The 23,743-nt window shown below is 36.7% G+C and overlaps 1 protein-coding gene across 1 annotated transcript in view; it reads right to left on the bottom strand.

The window, feature by feature from the left end:
- LOC129254219 (alpha-1,6-mannosylglycoprotein 6-beta-N-acetylglucosaminyltransferase A-like) overlaps nucleotides 1-23,500 on the bottom strand; it is a 69,705-nt gene extending 46,205 nt beyond the window's left edge. The window contains exons 1-4 of the mRNA XM_064104617.1: nucleotides 23,318-23,500; nucleotides 12,942-13,798; nucleotides 9,829-10,017; nucleotides 8,299-8,370 (exon numbers count right to left, since the gene is read on the bottom strand). Coding sequence (XP_063960687.1) covers nucleotides 8,299-8,370; nucleotides 9,829-10,017; nucleotides 12,942-13,203 — 523 coding nt within the window. The 5' untranslated portion in view covers nucleotides 13,204-13,798; nucleotides 23,318-23,500. The remainder of the gene's footprint in view (nucleotides 1-8,298; nucleotides 8,371-9,828; nucleotides 10,018-12,941; nucleotides 13,799-23,317) is intronic.
- Nucleotides 23,501-23,743: the final 243 nt, after the last annotated feature.

Below are 23,743 nucleotides of genomic sequence, written 5' to 3'. Positions count from 1 at the left end.
CTGATGTAAGGATTTTTTCTATAAAATGAAGTTAGCATTAGTCACATAAATATAAAACAAGTGGAACGCCTCTGGCAGTCTCGCCTGCATTACGCGATTTAATATAGCAGCAGTGCTACATGTAACTATGAAAACTACTGTAAAATGATCATTCACAAAAACACCATTCATATAATGACATAATACCACATTCATTGACCATAAATGACATTTGAACGGTGACTTAAGACTTGTCAACTACACCCATGTCCACATTTCATTCACTCTATCCATAAACTTTGATGGCAATTCAACAATTACCCCAACATGGCCTAAGTTTATTGACCTTAACTGATCTTTGACCTTGGTTTTGTGACCTGAAACTCACAGGGGATGTTCAGTGATACTTGATTACTCTTGTATCCCAAGTTTTATGAACTAGATCCATAAACTTTCATAGTTAGGATGGTAATTCAACAAATACCCCCAACATGGCCAAAGTTTATTGACCTTTAATGACCTTTTACCATGGTCACGTGACCTGAAACTCTACAGGATGTTCAGTGATACTTGATTACTCTTATGTCCAAGTTTTATGAACTAGATCCATAAACTTTCAAAGTTATGATGGTAATTCAACAAATACCCCCAACTTGGCCAAAGTTCATTGACCCTAAATGACCTTTGACCTTGGTCATGTGACCTGAAACTAAGGCAGGATATTCAGTGGTACTTGATTAACCTAATGTCCAAGTTTCATGAACTAGATCCATAAATTTTCAAAGTTATGATGGTAATTCAACAAATACCCCCAACTTGGCCAAAGTTCATTGACCCTAAATGACCTTTGACCTTGGTCATGTGACCTGAAACTCGAGCAGGATGTTCACTAATACTTGATTAACCTTATGCCCAAGTTTCATGAACTAGGTCCATACACTTTCTAAGTTATGATGTCATTTCAAAAACTTAACCTTCGGTTAAGATTTGATGTTGACATCGCCGCCGTCGCCGTCAGAAAAGCGGCGCCTATAGTCTCACTCTGCTATGCAGGCAAGACAATGAGATCACTACAGCAAGACCTCTAGAATGAACATGTATATGAATTGATGATAATAATAAAAATAATCCAAATTTTTATGTTCAAAATAGAAATCCTCTTAAAATTTATTTTTCCCATTTGATCAGAAGGCCAGGCAGCTACTGAGCAGTACCAGATTGACATTGTTCTATCAAATCATTGAATGCCAAACAGGGTAGCAGCAGAAAATTTAGTCTGATGCAACCGGGCTTAAACTCCCGACCTCCAGGTTGTGACGCTAACGCTCTACCAACTGAGCAAACCAACAAGGTTGATCAACCTAACTCCTACAATGAAATGGAATGCATCTACAATTATTCTTACACTGTGAATTGACTTCAACTATACAGTGCGTTTCAGAAAAAAGGTAATCCAAAACTAGATGGCTGGTATTCGAATTACATTCAATTTTGGGAAATTATTCTGCATGGATGTGAAAGAAACACTCATTAGCTTTCCATTGATACCCTATTTGTACCATTTGTGCTATGCATGACCAAATTATTTAAAGTGATGTTGAAGACAACAGGTGCAGATACCACTTTTTCAAAGTTTTTGAGAGCTTGATGAAAGGGCAGATGCTGACATAAATACTTACATCGATGCCTGAGCTGGCAAAAATCATGATTGAACCTTTTTATTCCAAAAGGAGTGTAAGTGGGTGAATGTACTTGCAAATTATTAACAAGCAGATCATACCTCAGGCTTTGGACCAACATTTTGAGAGGCAGGTTCAAGGAGTGTACCTGCATCTTTGGTGGATTCGGGACAAGCACTCCTGTCCTTCGTTCCAACATCATTCGAGAAAGACTAAAAGAACTCTTCGGACATCAAGTTGTTGCCCTCAACCATGAAGTAGAATGGCCACCAAGATCCCCTGACCTCAGCGCCATGTAATTATTTCCTTTGGGGACACTTAACAACAATGTATTTGTAATTCCTTCTCAAGATCTTGATGATTTGCAACGCCGAATTCGACATGAGTTGGATGCTTTTTGTGCAATGATCCAGCAATGCTAAAACGAGCTGTCCAAGATATCCTTAATCCCTCAATGCTACCAGTTTTGTGAGCAAAGGAGAAGAGGAAATGTTGAAGGTGATGATGATGAATAAGACATTAACCTTTCAATCAGCATTTCAGAGGAATGCCTTGACTCTTCATTCCAAACATTACTTTTTACATTTTATTCTATGAAGCGCACATTTTACCCACTATACCAAAACTTGGAAAAAGTGGTACCTGCACCTGTTGTCTTCAACATCAATTATTTCGGTCATGCGTGGCACAGATGGTACAAATATGGTATCAATTGAAAGCTGATGAGTTTTTCTTTCATACCAATGCAGAATAATTTCACAAAATTAAAAACGATCCGAATACCGGCCCTCTAGATTTGGATTACCTTTTTTCTGAAACGCACTGTATATTTCTTAGTGTATTCAATTATATGTTTCAACATGTGATGTTCATGTACGATATAAATGGACCACAAAATAATGTTTGTACAAAGTTTTGAGAAATGTTCAAGTGAATTCCCCACCCCCGTTGAGAAATGAGTAGAGAACTGTGTCTTATTCTCTGGTCAGCACCTGCTCGGAATCTGGCTGACATAGGGAGAAAATGATGTTTAGTACTAGTTGCATACATGTACATAAAGATCTTTTGACTATCCAAAGCCCACACAATTAACATCCATATTATCTTGGAGAGCACCAGAAAAATCATAAGCCTTTCAAGGAGGTTAAATTAATATGAAGAGGTTTTCAAATTTAATGTGAAATTATTCATGTCACTGTCACAAATATACATGTACATGTAGGCCTTTACATGTAAGGCCTTACTAGTACTTTGAGGCTCTCATTGTTTCATTTCAGTAGATCACTGTTAAATGAATGAAACTTTAGAACAAGATAGCTTGTGTGAAAACAGATAAATCAAAGAAACAGATCAACAAAAGTTTGAGAAAAATTGAATAAATAATAAGAAAGTTATGAGCATTTGAATGTTGCGATCACTAATGCTATGGAGATCCTCATATTGGCAATGCAAAAAAGATGTGTGATGTCACTTGTGAACAACTTTCCACATTACTTTAGTATATATTTCACTTAAATTGCCTCTTTTATCACATCTGTCAGTAGATCATGTGTTATTTCTATATGAGGTCATGTAATACAGATTTTCAAAGAATGCATCATAGATAAAGAGTTTGGAACACTAAAGATAAAGCAAAAAGAGACATTTTGGGGGTATTTTATAGTCCATCAAAGGGAAAGTTGTTCACATGTGACATCACACATCCTTGTCACATTGCCAATTGGAGGATCTCCATAGCATTAGTGATTGCAATATTCAAATGCTCATAACTTTCTCATTATTTGTCCGATTTTTCTCAAACTTCCTTTGTTCTTATTCTTTGATTTTTCTGTTTCAACACAAGCCTATTTGTTCCAAAGGTTTCATTCCCCTTCAAAGTTTCAATAACTCAAAGATTTGGGCCAAAATAGTTGTGTATAGCTACATTACATGTAGTGATGTGTATAGAAGCACCATGTGACAGGTATAGGCCAGATTTGGAGCAGGTGCTGACCAGAGAATTCCTGAAAGTGAAAGAGAGCAATGCTGAATATTGGCCAAAATTCTGTGCACTAGCACAGGCCATGTGTTGAGTGCAGCACGCACTTGGAGCTTCACCCATTCTTTCTGTCAGCAGCCTCCAAATGAAAGTGTATGTAGTTACCACAACTGTTGGCTCCCTTTTGAATCATAGGGACCTCACAAAAGATGCAGGATCTGCTGTCAGTGTCAATTTGAAATCAAATATTACTGTGGTGCAGACTCGGTGCAGAGCTGCAGATAAGAGGTTGGAGAGTTAATAGGCACTTAATACCAAAAGTCAGAACTACAGCTTTCATGCAGGAATCCTGCAAGCATCTATGCTAAACATCGTAATCACCATCTAGACCAAACAAAAGTGAATCAGGAAAGTCACTGAGAAAGAGGCAGCCATAGGATCTAGTAAAATTCCCTGCTAAAAGATGCAGCAGAGTCCTTATGGTGCCTAAACACCTTAAAGCTGCTTTTAATAGCAAATATCATAGTCAGATCTAAAGACAGTGGCTGTTGACCCCCCCCCCCCCCCCCCCCACCACCTCCCACTCCACTTACTGCAGCATGTCAGCAATTAATTGAATTTCACATGGAATGTAGACTACATGTATGTAGTGTAAATGTAAATTACAAAACATTAATTTATGAACATCAATTTCTAAAAATGGTCCCCTTTATCTACCATTTTCATACTAGGCATGGTCCCTGTAAATCTCATGAGGCCCCACATCTGTTTCAAGAATACATGTAGATGTTCAAGTTTCATGATGCATGCATATTGTAGTTTTTAAAATATTACATTTCATTAATTCATTGTAAGCGCTTTGGGCCTAAAGGGAAAAGCGCAGTACAAATAATAAGTAATAATAATAATAATAATATTGAGTCATTTTTTATGAGTAAAGCTTAACAAATAATTTTCAGATCTGATCAAGAGACCACAATATGGAAGAAACTGACTTCAAATGATTGGATGTTGATTAATCATGGCTGTATGCAGACATTTTTTGCTGGGGGGGGGGGGGAGGACGCATGAACTATAAAGCGAGCAAAGCAACCAAGCTTGTCTTTGGGGGGCTTTTGCATTTCGGTGAACTTTTCAAAATTGCTGCATACGGCAATGATTATGATGAATACCGTAAGTAACGGTCTATTAACCGCACCTTTTTCTCGGCGGGATAGAAGCAAAAGTCGGGGGTGCGGTTTATCCACGGTGACGGGTCTGAGCCAGCCCGTCGTAACCCTTCCCGAACATGTAAGACGTCTGCCAGTTCACAACACATCGAGTGGTCGGGCGTAGCCGCCCAGGGCAATGTCATTTAGAGGGGTATGAGCCGCGGGTAATGAGAAGCGATTATTATGATTTTATCAAATATTGTCCATAACAAACGCACCCACCTTCATGACACTAATTTCGACTTTTATTCTCGGTTCAAAGCAGCGAAGTTCCCTGGCTAAGTTCAAAGAGAAGCCAAGCATACTCGGTAATATTTTGTCACAGCTGAGCGAGCGAGAGAGTTGAGTTAGCTGAGCTAGCTTGCGTTGTATTGTGGTTATAGTGCGACTTAAGCTGGCGCTATTCATTTTAACCCTCGATCCCCTCCAAAGTCCCGTTTCGCGCCAGCTTATTTTTTCTTTCCCGTTTGCTTTTCATAAGATACCATGTACACCACGCAACAAGAGAGACGGCACGAAGCCGCCAAAACAACTGTAAAAAATGCCAATTTCTTTGTTTTTTTAACCTTCCCGTAATCCTGTATCCAAAATTCATGCTAAGACATCGAATGCTAGACAAATTCTGAAAGTGATTGTGAGTTTGTGATGCAAGAAATTTGAATGTTTCTTCCTCCTACGGCGGGAAAGACACAGATCATTATTTGATAAGATGTACTGGTACCGTATCGTAGTTTGCAATGTACAAGAACGGCAGTGCTGTGTGTGTGTACACTGTGACTGTGAGGTGAGTGTGTAAGTGGCCAATATTGTCGGGACCTTTCTTTCTTGTAAACATTTGTAGATGAATTGATCAAGAACAGCAGATTTCCGCATACCGGTAATCTCTTTGGATACTTTGAAATCTTTAACTTAGTTTTTGTTTCTTCGTACCTCAAATATAATGTGAGGATTTTTTTTTTTTTTTTTTTTTTTTTAGTCCAAAGTTGGGGTGCGGTTAATCCACGGGTGCGGTTTATAGTCCGTTACTTACGGTAAGAACATTTGTAAGATTAGATCATCACTAGTAAAAACACAAGTATATTGACATTATTCATTATTACTGCAGAGATACATGTAGTCACATTAACTGCATCCATTCAAACTAATGAGTTGAGTTTGACCATGACATTTCAGCGGTTTCGGGTCATAGGACATACATGTAAGTGAAGTTTGACTAAAGTATCTCAGTAGCAATCTTTGTCAGTGCAGGATCTTTTTTAAAATATTTTTCCAAAATGACTATGAACTTCAAAGCTCATATTTGATTGATATGATTTTTGATCAATTAGTAGCTACTCTGTGCAAACGCAGGTGCATGTAATCCTTTTTCAAGCAAACCCTGTTTATTATCTTTTTATAGACACATTTTCATCAATTACAGACAATTTGCAAGATTTGAGCATAGGGCCTACATGTAAAAGGAACAAGTCATGTACCGGTGTCTACTCTACACTCTGGTGGGTGTTTCATGAAAGTTGTCAGTGCTGACTAAATTGTCAGTACTGGCTATTTTAGTGAAATCCCTGGTTTGATTGGCAGAGAAGCACTGGCCTCTGACTGTTACTATGGTAACTGTGATAAAGACAACTTGTTCGTGCTGACAACTTTCATGAAACAGTCCCCAGGCGTAGAAACATTCTCAGATCAAGTCAAAATATCAACACAGCAAGCTTCATTGAAGCAGGTGTCAATTTATGGCAACTTTCCTTGTGATGCATACCTACAAAGTGGCAGTTTGTGTAAACAAGTGGCGGTCTCACCTGCATCACGTGATTCACTATAGTAGCAGTGCTGATCTTGAAAACTACTATAAAATAATTATTAACAAAAAACACCATTTATATAATGATACAATACTACATGTACGTTCATTGACATTTGACCTTGATCATGTGACCTAAAACTTGTCACTGATACTTGATTACCCCTATATATACACTATATCTATAAACTTTGAAAGTTATGACAGCAATCTAATGATTACCTCTAAAATGGCCAAAGTTCAATGAACTTAAATGACCTTTGACATTGGTCATGTGACCTGAAACCTTGACGGGATCTTCATTGATTACTCTTATGTCAAAGTTTCATGAATCAGATCCATAAACTTTCAAAGTTATGATGGTAATTCAACAGATACCCCCCATATTGCCAAAGTTCATTGACCTTTGACGTTGGTCATGTGACCTGAAATTCGCAAAGGATGTTCAGTGATACTTGATTACTCTTATGTCCAAGTTTTATGAACTAGACCAATAAACTTTCAAGGTTATGATGGTAATCCAACAAATACCCCAACTTGGCCGAAGTTCATTGACCTTACATGACCTTTGACCTTGATCATGTGACCTGAAACTCACACAGGATGTTCAGTGATACTTGATTACTCTTATTTCCAAGTTTCATGAATCAGATCCATAAACTTTCAAAGTTATGATGGTAATTCAACAAATACCACCAATTTGGCCAAAGTTCATTGACCCTAAATGACCTTTGACCTTGGTCATGTGACGTGACTCAGGCAGGATGTTCAGTAATACTTGATCAACCTTATGTCCAAGTTTCATGAACTAGGTCCATACACTTTCTAAGTTATGATGACATTTCAAAAACTTAACCTTAGGTTTAAGATTTTGATGCTGATTCCCCCAACATGGTCTATTAGTTCATTGCCCCTAAATTACCTTTGACCTTGGTCATGTGACCTGAAACTCAGGCAGGATGTTCAGTAATACTTGATTAACCTTATGGCAAAGTTTCATGAACTAGGTTCATATACTTTCTAAGCTATGCTGTCATTTCAAAAACTTAACCTTCGGTTAAGATTTGGTGTTGACGCCGCCGCCACCGCCGCCGTCGGAAAAGCAGCACCTATAGTCTCACTCTGCTATGCAGGTGAGACAAAAATGTGATTTCCCACATTTAAACAAAATCATGAAATGATACAAGAGCATTTGCCACACTTTTGCTGTAAAAAACTGCACAACAATCAGAAACCTGGATGTGCACACAGGTTGTCAATGGTGCAAAAACAGCTCAAATGTAATTGCATATTATTAGACCAGAGTGGCTTTTTCATGTTACCGGTAATCATCATAATATTCATGTCAAGACAAAATAATGCATAATTTTTTCTAATACTGAAATTTTTTAAATGAAAATTTAGTGTATTTCCCCTGTGTAATTTTGGGTATTTTTAAACGTGAAGAAAAATGAGTTAAAATTGTTCTTGATGTTACATGTATAATGAATGGAACAGACATGAGAGAGTAATACATGTATGAACATGTACATGTATGAAAGCATTATGTTCATGGGTAGATGGATGAAAGGGATATCTTTCTATAAAGCTGCAAATGAATAATTCATTACAATAAAACAGGTAGCAAGTGCAAATTCTAAAATTCCTCACCAAACAATACACCACCAACAAACTTATGTATCATCCTTGACATGGTGGAATTCTGATCTGCTTCAAGCTCCCCTGCATTTCATTGAAACAAGGGTCATGTTCATAATCATATTCAATAAATTATCAGAGCAATAATCCCAGGTGTCAGGATGGGAAGGGAGTGAGATAATCCAAGACAATTTTCATGAGCATGTATACAGTCAGAAGTGTAAACTTTACAGCATTTTCCATTTCTACCTTCCTTTGATTGGATTTTAAAATCCATTTTTTAGGGTGTATTTTGTCTTTAAAAGTGATATCATTTGATCCTTCAGAGAGGAACCCACTCACTGTGATAAGCATCTATTTAAACTATGGAATTATACTTGTAATGTCATTAGGAGAAGTGAATGGTAGTGGCCTCATTGCCTGGAAAATTTTGATTCCTTTTTTTAATAGGCCTGAATCAAGTCCCCAGAGTAGTCCCACCATAGAGCATACTCAGCATACTATTTCTAGAAGCTTTGTATGCAATCGATTGATAGAAATAAAATCAAGCGGAATACAAGAATTTTATTAAACCAAGCATTTTTATACACAAATTTTCAGATTTTCCCCTTTATTTTACATATTTCACATTATCTCCTCCTGATCTTGACATATGTGGTGTGAATTATATTTTCCCGTGACATACATGTATGTTGTGCTCAGGAGGAGGCAAGATGCAATTTGAAAGATGAGGAAAATCTGAAAATTTGTGTACAAAACAAATGGAGACTTGTCCACAAAATCAGCCATTTTGAAGCACATTTGGCAATTTGAGGATCCCCATAGAAAGTACAACAAGACTTTTTAAATATCCATAACTTGCTTATTTCATAACCGATTTTGATGAATTTTTTTTTTTAATTGTTCCTCTCATTTGTCCCTGCTATCTTCATATATAGATTCCTAAAGCAATCTGAATACTGAAGCTTTATTGTAGAAGGCTTGCTTGCCCTCTGTTTAATTGATGCCCCTGAATCTTTCACTGTAGAAAGCGCCCTCTATACATCGATAATCAATCCAATTAATCTTAATCTACTTTAATTACAGTATTACAATGTTTATCTTTTAATATATACAACCTGTACTTCCAGGAGTAATCAAATCATTCCTACAGCGCGAACCTGGATGTCGAAGCCAATTCCCTCTGAATATTAATACACCTTTCATAGTGAACTCTTCCACGTTTAATTACCCCTTTCATAGTGAACTCTTCCAGGGAGGCATTGGGTTGATTTGACCTCTAATGTCATTAACCGGTGAAACTTGTAACATCCCTTTCATGCAGCCAGGTTTTAGCAGGTAAATCGCTTCCCTGTTAAACATTACCACCTCTTCCCAATCTCATGAGTTGAAGTTATCCGCTAAAGTTCAATAGGGAAGTTTTCACCTGTACCTGTTATACCGCATCTTCTTGGCAACTTGCCCTGCATATCAACGAGGAAGAGCTCACTATGCTTCCAGGTACATTCAAGAATTACACATTGGTAGCAAAGAGCCACTCACCTTTTGCCTTGATTACTGCTTCCTTTGACTCTACACCATTTCTATCCTTATCTACATCCTGATGAACACCTGAAGAATTCCTTAGGAGACTCTGTGTTCCATTGCTGATTGCACTGTCCACTCGTTTCTCTAACTTTCCTAGTCTCTCTAATATGCTGTCCAGCAGCACTGCCATAGTTTTTTTAAGGTCTGCAAGGCGAGTTATTAATAATGAAATAGCTTGGTAAATGTACATATACAGGAGTAATGAGTTTTCTTCATACGTTAGGCCTATATATGTACACATGAAAGTAAACATTTTTTACTTGTACATAAAAAAAATGGAACAACTTTTAATGCCAACCGGTTATCAAGTTTGGTAAATTCCCCAAAAGCGAAAATCACCATTCATAATCATTTCTAGATATTCGGAAATGTGTACATTATATACCCTAAAAACGATTACAATTACATAATACTGGACATTTTCAATATTTTGTAAAAAAGTATGTACGCTATGCATGAAAATTCATCAGGTGCCTAATAAATATAATGTCTGTATATTTTTTTTCTTTCTTTGTTTGTATTATTTTAAACACCCCACATCATGGAATGGGCTGAAAATTTCAGGATATATCTTTCTGATATCCAATCAAAAGGCCCCTTTTATTTTTTAAAGAAAGATTAAAATAACATTAGAGATAATAATTTCTAACTTTCATAAAAATAAATGGCTGAAGAATATTGACTGCCAGTCTGCCACTAAACTTTAATATTTTCTTGGATTATAATCTGATGAAGCCAGAATACCCGGTACTAATTCGCAGTTAGTTACCATTTACCCACATTGAATTCCCCCGCATAAATTAGTGCTGATCTACATGTATACTTGATTTAAATGTTAGTATTGCTGATATATATGATACATCACTGAGTCTAGAAATTAATTATTTATAGCATTCATTATGAGCTGAAATTCTGTAAGAGCAGGGAAGGGGACATGAAAGTAGGCTTTCATTGATGCTTGTCCATGAAAAGCGGGTATTTGGCTGAGTTGTTAGCCATACCAAGCAGCATATTTGCTCAGTGAATAGTGATTAACTTGTCATAATCACAAATAATTTGGTCAGAGTATGATATCATGTTACCAGGATATATCAATATAATCATATAACCATTATTGAATATTCAATATCTTTTCAATATCGAATAATTTTTTAACTATAACTATTTAATCGCCAAATATACCAAAATGTGTAACAACTGACTTTTTGGAGAGTTTTTTCATGGTTCATTGCAAGTGAGAACTGATATACTTTTTCTTAAAAGTACATACAGGTGTCTGGTGTTTAGATATTGATTTCCCCAGTTTTGATGGTTTGCAAGCCAGCTACATGTATGGGAGGTAATCAATAGCTTCCTCAGTCTGACTGCTGACAGCTGACCTTGACTGCTGACCTTCCAAGTTCAGCTTCATGTCACTGCACAAACTTCTCTCTAAGTACTACGTTGTCATGTAGACGTAATACCAGCATACATGTAAGAGATACATATGGGCAACAGGAACGAATCCTATCACCCCTATTTTCACCAAAATGGAATGCTTTGGTGGAACAAACAATATCAAGAAGAACATCAATATTTGCATTTTAACTGCAAACTGCTTGCTGCACAAAAAAAGTAGCACTTTGTACATTTTTTTAAAGCCTAGAAATTCAGCAATTGCCCCAATGTGACAAACAAACACTCCATGATGCCCCTGGAAAAAACTTATTTCCTACACTACCACCCTACATTGCCTACATGTGTACAGTATGCTGCCCGCGAATCCAGGATATATGTAAAATATAAAATGCACCAAAAAAAAGGGAGAGGTCAAAATAAGATACATGATCTGCCTTAACCTCAAAGTAATTTCACAATATAAAGGCATGGTATGATAGGCAACAAGTGTATTTTGGAAATTTGTTAAGGAGCAAATAGGGATTAGGGAACAAAAGAAAGGGTAAATTACAGAGCAAGGAGAGGGGAGAGGGGAGATAGGGAGAGGGAGGGATCGGGTAGAGATGTGGGGAAACAGTTGATAGTTTCAGGTGGTACATACTTTGCTGTAAACTACGTACAGTATACATGGTCTGCAAAGGTGAAGAATACAAATTACATGTAAACTCAAAAGGATGAAGATAATTATCAACATACACATGTATTCACTGTAACTAAAAAAATAGCCTAGAATACACAGAAATATACATGTAGCCTACTACATACATGTATGTACATGTAAAACTATTTCTGAAGGTGATTATTGCCATTATCATGGAAACAGTTTCCAACACCTGGATAAAAACATGTCTTGCCTAGCATTTTCCGAAAGACCAATCCGTGAGCTACAATGTAAATATCATGAGAATTGGTAAAAACATACATGTATAAAGTAGTTTAAATCGCAAGATTTTGGCCTTATTTTTTTACATACTGTATATGTTGTTACCATGGCAACACAATTTCCAACACATCAGTGGACTGATTCCTATATTAACCCCCTTCAAACTTCATTTGGCATTGGTACATGTACAGTATACATGTACATGTAAATATTTTAAAAAGTGCAAATTTTTTAAGGTCACTCAAATTTCCCATTCATTCTGTATGTTATGTTATTCACGTAGTGTTCCATCCTGTCACATGATAAGCTGGAAATCACATGTCCTACCAAAAATTCATATGGTAAGTAAAAAACTGTGTTTGTAGTGGTAACAAACATAACGTCCTTAATTCAAATTGGTCAGTATACATGTACATGATGTAACGAACCTTTTTTTTTTAGAATTGAGAGAATTCCCTTTTTAATCTTCTTTACAAATTAACAGTAATATTTTAATTCTTTCATACTATCTAAATCTTTTGTTACCATGGAAATTATTAAAGTGCTTGCCTTGTTTTTTGGCAGGTTTTTTTTTCCATCTTACATGTAGTGCTCAGCTAAAATTGTAAACATTTCCTTCATTCAGCTTTACATCTCTCTCTGCTGTCATATTTTAAATTCTAGCAATTACCAAAATAAATATAAAACAATGTAAATGTAAAATCAAATGCAAAATATCTACATCTAGTTGAAATCAAAAGGAACTTACCATAACTTGAATAAGCTTCGGGCAAATTTTTCCCTTCCTGTTGTTCATCAGCCAAGGCTTTAACATATTCTTTGCTCAATTCTAGTATTTGCTGTTTGAGTTTTACACTCTCTGGAACATTAGGCTCTGTCCGATACAGAGCAAATGTAAATAGGGTATATGTCCAGAGTATCATGGTAAGGAATGCAATGATTCCAAACCGTTTTGACAAGATTGGAGGTACCTTGTACCATGACCTACGAGTTCTTCCTTGGTTTCCCATTTTTGCGATTAATATTTCATAAAGATACTATAATATGAATTGAATTCAATTTTCTGCGGCTCAATACGTATTTCTCATGGTGTGAAGGTCTGGTCCAACTCCAATATTATTTCTGCAGAATCCCAATTGACTTGAAGCTGCAGCAATGAAATTTTGGCCAGCAGGTTGAACAATCCCAACACTTCCTGGACTCCACCACAAATTTTTAAGACCTTTCTTCAGAACAGAATGATAAACTTTCATCACACGCTCAACTGCTAGTTCTCAAGTTAAACTCCAAATTCATACAGCAATTGCAAATCCAGCCAGTTTAAAATGCACTATGGAGTATTTGTACCAGTACATTTTATTGAAATTGAAATTCTCACCATACAGTCTGTACGTATGTTTGATTTTAAGTTTTATACATTGATGTTCATTCCTATGTTATACATGTACATTATAGCTCTGATTACATGTAGAAGACTCTCTCATTCCATTGATTTATCCACAATTTCTTGACCAAAATTTGCATATTGTTGGATGAAGACTGAATGGTTAGTGATGGATGAGTCTACCATGTAGAAACCAGCTCCTGTTATTCACACACAGTATACTGTAAAGAGAGAGAAAAAAAAGTAATAATCAAACATGTTTCTCTAAATGCAAGTATACAATCAACTGAAAAGCAAATATGCAGTGCATGTAGCTCTTCTGGAGGAATACCGGTACTTCTGGCATGACATAGCAAGTGTTGACTTTGCAAACTTTAAAATACCCTTTTATAGTTTGAAATCCAAGGTCATCATGGGCCAAGACTGCTCATGCTCTGTTGACTGGTCTCAATGCACCTTTCTACATGTAGAACTTGGGAAGTTTGGGTGGCACTTTTAGTTTTGCCCATTAGTGCAGTAATAAATGTGCCTAACAACAAAGTGGCCCTGCCCTATTAATATTAAAATTGAGGGCATAAAATTTGGTATCATTATGATGTGAAGCTTATTGACTGTAAATGGCCTTTGACCTTGACTTGGTATGAAATGATAAACAAAATAACAATTTCAATTCAAGTCAGAATTAACAATTTCAATTCTAAGTTAGAATAAACAATTTTAAAACTTTCTTAAAAATTCAGTCATAGCCTACATGGTTAAGACTTAAGTATTGGATGTTGATCCTACTTTATCACAATTGTGTGCAACGTTCTCGCTACCACGTGTCACAGTGGGCGGGAGCCGACTACCCTGAAAAATGTAATCGGCAAAGCAGACAACCGTGGCCGACAACAGTAAAACAGGCCAACACCAAAAACTGAATAATATAAAAAAGTTCGCTTTTCAGATCCTAAAAAAAAAAAAAACTACGTCAATGATTTCTTTCACTCACTCGGCTATTCTTCCCAACGCAACGATTCGGCAGAGCAAAGTCTATGCTATATGAAAAACAGACATTATCGAGCAGTGCTGCAGTACTACATGTAGCTCTCTTTCTCTCTCTATTTTGTTGGCAGAGCAAAGATGTTTAACTTGCGTTGCATATTGCATTGCTCACATTATTTACGTCTTAAAAAATGGTAGTAACGTAAATATGCACAAACATAAAGGGAAGGAGCCAGGAGACTGTGGGTTACTGGGTTGGGCAATAGCCCCATAGAATCTACCGAGGATCTAAAATGAATTTCTTTATAATTCTGACGTTACAAGTAGGCCTGACTTGAAACAGATATTTCAATATTCAGATACCCGACACTGAAAACCGGACGGCGGACGGGTATCCGAAATTGTACCCTGAAATATAAAAAATAATATCCATTTGCACTTATTTGAGTTATATTTAAGATTTTCAGTTATATTTGAGTTTTGAACCTATCCGATGATGGCGAGAGTCAGCGTGCGCTAATTAAAATATTTCTGAAAACCACGAAATTACGAGAAGCTGAATATTTTGGGTTGAATCTGTTTTGCAATCAGATTTGACTAATGTGAGTTAGCGTGAGGCTACGGCTACAAATGTAGATCGTATGACTGTGTACGCTATTAGTAAATTACTATTATTTGAGTTATACAAGTCGGGCCTAGTTACGATCCCATTTAATGGTTGCGAGAGTATGTGTGTTTATTTTTTAGTTCCGATCGAATGAAATAAGATGCAATGAATTTGACCGAGGCGATTGTAAGTGCGAGTCTACTATTACTAAAAGTCTAAAACCAGACAGGCCTACTGTACATCATTCAGCTCATGCACGTGCTGTCCTGTCTGGACGTGTCTGGAGTGAATCGTCCGATATAGATTTGGTCACATTACACTCGCTACACCTTCAAATGGGATCGTACTTGGAATATTTTCATTTTCATGTCGGGTTTCTCCCCATTCCCCAAATTATAGCCAAGCTCATTTCTCATTAATAGTAATATACCAAGTATATTTCAGCGCCTTGAGCACATAATCAATGTGGATTTGGCGCTTTAGAAATACTCTATATTATTATTATTATTCTCAACTTCTGAAACATAATCACACTTCTAACAAAGATTCAAGACAAGATTTAATCACAGTAACAGTAACTAATCACTTACATTCATCACCAGTAAGTTTTACTGCAAAACACATCGATTCACAACCGACCACATACTCGGCGGGCGCACATCATAAACCTTTCTGGCATGATACCGCCTTTTAAGTATTGTTGTTTACGACAATGGACAGTTTCATTCTAATTAATCATTATTAATGACAGTTCAAGAAAGAAAAGGGATGATTCATTATTTCGGATTTGATAAATAAATCAAAAGAAACAAAATGAAACGGCCAATCAACATGTATTTGACGTTTACATGATTTCAAAATTATCTTCATTCTTCATTCATATCGAAAGTACCGGTACTGAAAATGAATATTTCATTACGCATTTCAATTTAAATAAATTACAAAAAACAACAGGACACACGCAGCCAACATTCATTCGACGTTTTCATAGTTTCAAAAATATTCATCTTCATTTGTAACGAAAGTTGCCGTGAGAAAAAGTAGAATTCATTTTGTATTTGATGAATAAATCACAAAAACAACATGACACACGCAATCAACATTTATTCAACATTTTCAACTTTCGATAGTTTCAAAAATAATCATCTTCATTTGTAACCAAAGTTGCTGCGAGAAAAAGTAGAATTCATTTTGCATTTGATGAATAAATTACAAGAAACAACATGACACACCCGAGTAACCCGATCAACATTTATTTGACGCTTAAATGGTTTCAAATTATCTTCATTCTTCACTCGCATTGAAAGTCGAGGTAAGAAAATATACGATGAGTTACGCATTTGAAATCATCAAAACATAAGACAGGAAAGAAAAATGATCTTAAGCGACACCATAGTAAAATCGCCATCATTGTCAGAACGGAACTTTACTCCATTCACGGACGGTCATGCTCCAAAACTGATATAAGGTCATGTTCCAAAACTGATATAAAAACGATGGTTTCGGCGGGAATATACTACCGAAGAAGATTAATTGATATTGGTGATTATATTGGCGACTAAAACTTATAAATTTTGTTGGTGAGTCTTACTAAATTTAATGAGTTTTTGTGACAGGAAAGTGGTGAATCAGTGTCCACGGATACCCGAACCCGAAAAATGAAAACCGTTATCCGTCCACGCGGGCGGAAACCGTTCGGATATCCGTTTGGTGGCAGCACTAGTTACAAGTTCCAGTTGATGTTGTCACTTATTTTGTCAAAAGTAAAGTGTGTCAAAAATAATATCAAAATTTTATTTCATCCAGTGCCAGCAATAGTAATGGATGCTTTTCCGGTATTCACTGCCATAGAGCAAATTGAGAAAATCATCCATAGATCATGTTATCAACAAAGCCAAAGGAAGGGATTGATTTGATACATGTACACAGTATAATGTCCAACTCATTTACATGTACTTAAATGATTTATTCACATTTATATTCCGATCTAGATCTCTACATCTCTTGAAAGTGTTGATTAATTTTGCGAGTGCATGTGTAGTCTACCAAGTTTTCTGTTTCACTCGCTACATGCCACACATACAGTACAGTATACAAATCACACATGGCATCATCAAATCCCCAAGATTGTTTGATCCGAGTCTTCCAAATTTAGATGGGGTCCAAAACCAATATAATTTGAATACTTTTTTAAAGATATTCATTAAAACTATAATAATTTTCATAAGTAATAATTTTTTGTTAATAATATTAATATAATATTAATAATTTAACAATAAAAGCTGGATTTATAAAGCGCTTTTTGCCTGAGGATACAAAGCGCTGCTATTATTACCCCGGCTTTAGCTCGAGCTACCATCACCGGCGCTCAGTGCATGCAAAGAATTACTCCTGCCGGGTAACCATTCACCTCACCTGGGTCGAGTGCAGCAGTGTGGATAAATTTCTTGCTGAAGTAAAACACGCCATGGCTAGGATTCGAACCTACGACCCTATTTCAAAGGCAAGAGTCAGAACCACTAGACCATGACGCACCAACATACATTTTATCAGATTTAGATTAACTTTTTTAATGTGAGTTATAGTCTTTTCATTTTTATTGTTCTTTGCCTACCCATTAAATAATGAACACATCACAGTGAATACTTAACAAATTTGTTGTACATGTACTTATCAATTACGATTTACAATAAATGATTTGAAATTTAGTTTGTGTAATGGAGAAAGAATGAATGGGGTGGGGTGGTTGTGGGCAATAAAAAGGAAATGATGAGATGTTTGTAGGGAAGGGGATTGGCGAAAAGAAGTCAATGTTCCGAGCGAATGAAATTAAAATTCATTTATGGATGTGTCTGTGATGGTGGCTGAACAATCTTTCTTTATGGAGATTGGGAAATCCACCCGGGGGGCCACTTACATTGACGAGTGGATACCATGCGCGACCAAAAAAACATGTAAAAAGGATGTCTTTTTTACGATAGGGCACGTTACGTACGTAACGTGATAAGGGTGTAAAAAACACAAAAATAATGAAAAAAGGGTATCTATTTCGCTAGGAAAATTACGTGTTTAGGGTCAAATTTGCGGGGATGATAAAAAAAAATTAAAATGTTTTATAAAGGATGTCCTTTTTGCCCCAACACTTCGTGTTTAGAGTCCGATTTGCGCGAGGTGTAGAAGGTGGGGTCGTACTAAACCAAATAAGGTAAAGCCGAAGACCGAAGGACCCGTAACAATAAAACATTCCTGTACTTGTTTAGGGGTTCATTTCAGGAAATATTTGCCAAGAGTATCGTTTTATTTCAAATACTTGTTAAGGGTAGGGTTTTAGACGCTAATACTTGTTAAGGGGTGCATTTTCAGAATATGGAAATTACGTGTTTAGGGTGCTTTTCGAGACCCCATGGTCGCGCATGGTATCCACTCGTGAATGGAAGTGGCCCCCCCGGGGAAATCCACCTTGGGTCGGGAGGTGTAGGCGATTCAATAGATTTTAACAGAAGTACACATTCAACATAATGGCAATACTTCATCAAACGTATTTCTGATACATTGGAATTAACAATTATTCAAAGATATTAATTTCAAGTAAAAATAATTGAAGTTGATTTGTGTGAATGTTTTAGATTTCATTTGTTCACGCCTACATGTACACGAGTTCCTACTATTTGAATACTGCTGGATGAATTGTTAAATTTCACTATGTATTTATATATCAGAATCATGCTTTATATTTTATAAAGAGTTATCTTTAACATTGTCGGCCCAATTACTGCGAGTGGTTGTTTATTAAATGAGTTGGAATGTGAATGAGATGCCCACAAGCTGATGGCAGGTGATCAAATTATTATTCACTTTCTGGGTAGAGCAAATCATAGTGCTTGAAAATGAGTTTCCCGAATTACCGCCCTTGGAATGTGTGCGTCCATGCGTGCGTGACCTGTTAACATGTTGAGTGCAAATCAGCTGATTTTGTGACCTCAAATTTTCTCCATTTTGTTTACGCTGGAGGGGGGGGGGCGGCGGCTACAAATTTAAGATCTTTCTGAAAAGTTTTTTTTTTCATTTTAAATAATCTGTTCATGAATTCTGCAACATTAAAATAATTATTAGTATTATAATTATTTATAATCACGTATTGAATTTTAGTTTTTGTTAAATAATAATTTTTATCTATGAATTGTTCTTGAAAACGGCATTTTGTAACATCGCTAATCGAAGGTACGTCATAACGGAAGCGGTTCAAGGGTCAGGCCTATTCTTTTCAATTTTGTTGACAAACGGATCGAGGGATCTACACGAGGTAAGAAACCTCCAATTTTTGCCATTCATAGTGAAATAATTGTTATCCCTTTAAACGCATTAGGCGTATGAAGGTTCATGGATAAATAAAATTCACCCTTACAAACCGATTTCACCCTACGAACGAGGTTATATAGCCAATATAACTATGGATTTCCTAGGGAAATCCATCCAGGTGTGGAGGTCGCGCTTATGCGTCTATGGGAGGGGGTTCAAGGCTTCATGATGAAGAATATGTCAAAATATTAAAAAATATCATCACAAAGTCCTCAAGGCTACCCTATCGGTATATGCGTCTTGTATCTTGGTGAAAAAACAAAGAAAACAAGATGGCGACGTAGTCATTGCAGCAAGTTTTCCCCATCTTTTCAGAACATTTTTCTTGTTTTTTTAACAAATTCTTGTTAAAAATGAAATCAATATCGTAGAAAGGTTGGAAATGAAGTTACTTGTAGTTGTATCCCATCTAGATCTAAATTTTAGGGCCAACGTTAGATTCTAGACTAAAGTTTATGTTAGAAGGACACAGGAAAGTAGAAATCTTGGACTTGGGCCTTTAGTTTGGCTTTTGGGAGCGAAAATTTCATTTTTTTTCTCGGTAGATCTACACCAATAGAGGCGCACGACCAATATTGGAGACTGTCTCCAATGTGGGAGATTATGCTCCAATATCAGAGACTTTTGTAAAGAATTTGGGTATCCAATTTCAGAGACAGTCTCCAGTTTTGGATACCAATTTCCTTTGTTTACATTTGCTGCAAAAGGATTACCTTGGCGGCAAATAAAAATGTGATAAGCAGATTCCTCATGAAAAATTACCCCTTTTCACCGTCTACTTTTGTTTTGATAAGGATTTTTGTTGTCAATCACACACAAAACAAATGGGCTTCTGACCTCAGGCTCAGTGAGACAAAATTTTGGGTGGAAAAAATCATGCTTTTGTTGGTGTTGTTTCTTTTGTCCTTTTGCAAAGCAAGTCTCCAATCACTCACACTACGAGGTTAGTATTAGTATATACTAACCTCGTTCACCGAACCGTGTTTGACCCTTGATTTCGAAGTAGTCGGCAAACATCGCTTCATTGCTGAAGTAATATTTGCCGAAACTCCTTCTCGCTACTCACCGGGGCTCTTTCCGATAAGTAGCAATACATTAAAAAATAAAAAATGTAATTTGAATATAATAATCGGTCAAAAAGAGCAAATTTCGCTTACCTCGGCCTGGAAAGTAACTTCGCTTGTCACTTCTACGGAAATACAAGGAGGCCCGTTGGTGGCGCTAATAAATTTCACAACCTTGATTCAGCTCCTCGGTAATTTTATAACTGTGTCTAAATTCTTTGAATGCGCAATTCTTATGATTAATTTACTAATTATGGGCACCAATAAATGAAATACCTTCAAACATGTCAAAAACATAATTCAAGATTATTATTGGCGATGATAACACTTTTCTGCAATTAATTTAAAACGATGACTAATATTAAGAAAAATTGAAAAAAATAAACGTGCCTGGAACGAAACCAGCAGTAGGCCCTAGGCCTACAGGCTTTAACGAACATCAATAATACGGTACACCAAAGTCTTTACAATGAAAAGATTGGACACTTCACGGACTTTGCGTAATGACCTGCGTCAATTTGCGTGTAAAATAGTGTAGGTGCCTAGTCTTTCCCTTGTCGTGTCTTTGAAGAATATAAATCGCGCGCCCTCTTTAGACGAAAATTGATATCGGCGCTGACCAAATTTTATCTCCGTGAAATCTTCATTAAAGATCAAGAAAATATACATATTTTTTAGAAGAAACTTCAAGGAGAAGTCACGGAAGGATCTAAATGATTGGGTAAGTGTCATAGCAGAATTAGCCAGGCGGCTTCTATTCTAGAGAGTAAAAATCATTTACTAACGTAAGGTTACTCTCATACGAAGCCAGGCCTTCTAATTCTATCTCACAGACCCACACAAAGGAAGCCAAAACCTGAAACTTTCACCCCCAAGATTTCTACTTTCCTTCTAAAAGAAAGCTCGCGTCCGTACTCCGTAACGTTGGGGAAGTACAATAAGAAACAAGATTAGGGTGTCTGAAGCCACACTGAAAAGTGTCAGCATAAAACAGGCTGATTTAGGGGAAAATATGGCACATTTTTTCGGGGAAGTTCAGGCTACTAGAAAAATGTGATCTGAATTGATTATTAACTTGTGTTTGGCATGTATGGAAAGAGAAAATTCAGGGGCTTCTTTTGACAGTAAGGACAAGTTTGTATGATCATTTTAAATAAGGATTTAGAGATAAATTGCAAACCCTTATTTTTGTGTGTGTTGAGATTGCCATTTCTCCATGCGTTTTCTATGGGAAAATGAAATTTCTGTTTTGCACAATTTTTTTCACTTTGTCGCAATTTTTCATTGTGATCTGGTTTCCAAATCTTTATAAAAATCATACCATCAGATAGAGCATAAAAAATCCTATTGGACTCTTTATGGACAAGTTTTTGGCATTAATAATAAATTTATAACAGCTCTCGGAAGCTAAAAATTTGGATTTGTGTGTGTCCATTTCTTAACTACACAGTCTATGGCAGAGAAATGCTGAAAATTAACCTAATTTCATTCTTCTTTTTTGCAGCCAATAATTGGATTTTTTTCAAAAATGTTACATTTCTGTCAGTCTGAAGGTCATTTCTCTTCAAATTCACAAAGAAAATGTGATATTTTCTTGAAATAAGAAAAATAATTTTTTTCTCCAGACACCCTAACAAGATGTCGGCGTAAACATCGGGCAAGTCTCTTCCGTCTTTTCACAATATTTTTTCATTTTTTAGATGAATTCTTGTTTTAAAAATAACAACGAGAGCGTAGAAATGTCGGAAATGAAGTTTTGTCTCATGTACATGATTTAGAGCTAGATCTTTTAGAAGGAAAGTAGAAATCTTGGGGGTAGTTTCAGGTTTTGGCTTCCTTTGTGTGGGTCTATGACTATGAGATACTCAAGAGTCAGATAGAACTTAAAGGCCTGGCTTCATGAGAGTAACCTTACGTTAGTAAATGATTTTTACTCTCTAGAAGCCGCCTGGCTAAGCAGAATGTGAAATCCCTAAATTATGTGTGATGTTTTATGTGGGCGAAAGCCCAGTAGTATATAGACCAAAAGCTTCGGTCTCTGTTATGTTGGTTGTTCAGCTGAACTCCGTTGGCTTCACTCACCAAATACAGAGACCGAAGTTCTAGCGCGATCTGTACAGGGGACTCAATGGCCATATGTTTATGTACTTAAGATCGGATAAAAAGGGGAAGTGAATTTGCGCGACAGCCGAGGTAAGTCACTGTTTTTGTTCCTTTTAACTTGATTTTTCTCCGTTTTTTGGCAATTGATGCCAAGAGGGAATATTAATTTGCATTTTGGTCGCGTGAATTTTCAAAATTTTTACTCATTAAAGACAAAAATTGAAGAGCCCCGACGGGGGGATTTTGCATTGCAAGTCCCCTAATGGTGGCTGCACGCTAGCGAGCCGTCTGTGTATGAGGAGAAATTTAAAAAAAAATAAAATGTTAAAAAACTCCTCGAAACAGACGGCTGCCAGCTGTCTAAGTAGTATATGGATGTGTCGTGTGTGTCGCGTTATTATGAATGATATTCCTTCGCACGCGAGATGATATGAGCCCATGGGTGGGAGCCTCCTGGCTAGTTCCGAGAAAGAACGATAACTTCCAACAGATCGATATGCCGCTACACCGGGAAAGACACGGGGGGAGCGCTACCCAGGCATGCATTGAGTGATTGACATCAACTGACAACTGCAACTGTGCTATGCTATGGAAGAAAAGTTCAAAGCATACTCTCAACTTACCACATTTTTTTACTCAGTAAGTGCATAGTAACGAAATGCAATTGGCCTCGATACAGGGTGTAGACTGTAGTTGAATTCTGCAAAAATAACAGAAATACATCTCAGTTCGTACACCAACACCGTCGGCTGTCGTGTCGTGTCCGGTCGGTCATTTTTGTTGTCAGCTGGTTTACATTTGCGGACGTTGGGGGCAGCATATCTGTTTTATTTAAGGCCCTCATAGGGCCTTGTGTGTTGTAAATTTATCGATGATTTATCATAACTTAATCATAAATAAAATAGACAAATGACCTACCAATGTAAAGCTTAGAATCTCCTCTTTCATCTGGTATTACTTAGATTATTCCTCATTCACGCATGATTGAGCAAAAACAATTCGAAGAAAGGATGCCAAAAACTCATTAGGCGGGGGGTATCTGAATTTCA

This window comes from Lytechinus pictus, chromosome 1, assembly GCF_037042905.1.
Source record: "Lytechinus pictus isolate F3 Inbred chromosome 1, Lp3.0, whole genome shotgun sequence".
Classification (NCBI taxonomy): domain Eukaryota; kingdom Metazoa; phylum Echinodermata; class Echinoidea; order Temnopleuroida; family Toxopneustidae; genus Lytechinus; species Lytechinus pictus.
Note: the sequence above shows the minus strand (reverse complement) of the source record. Positions and strands in the feature narration are given on the sequence as shown.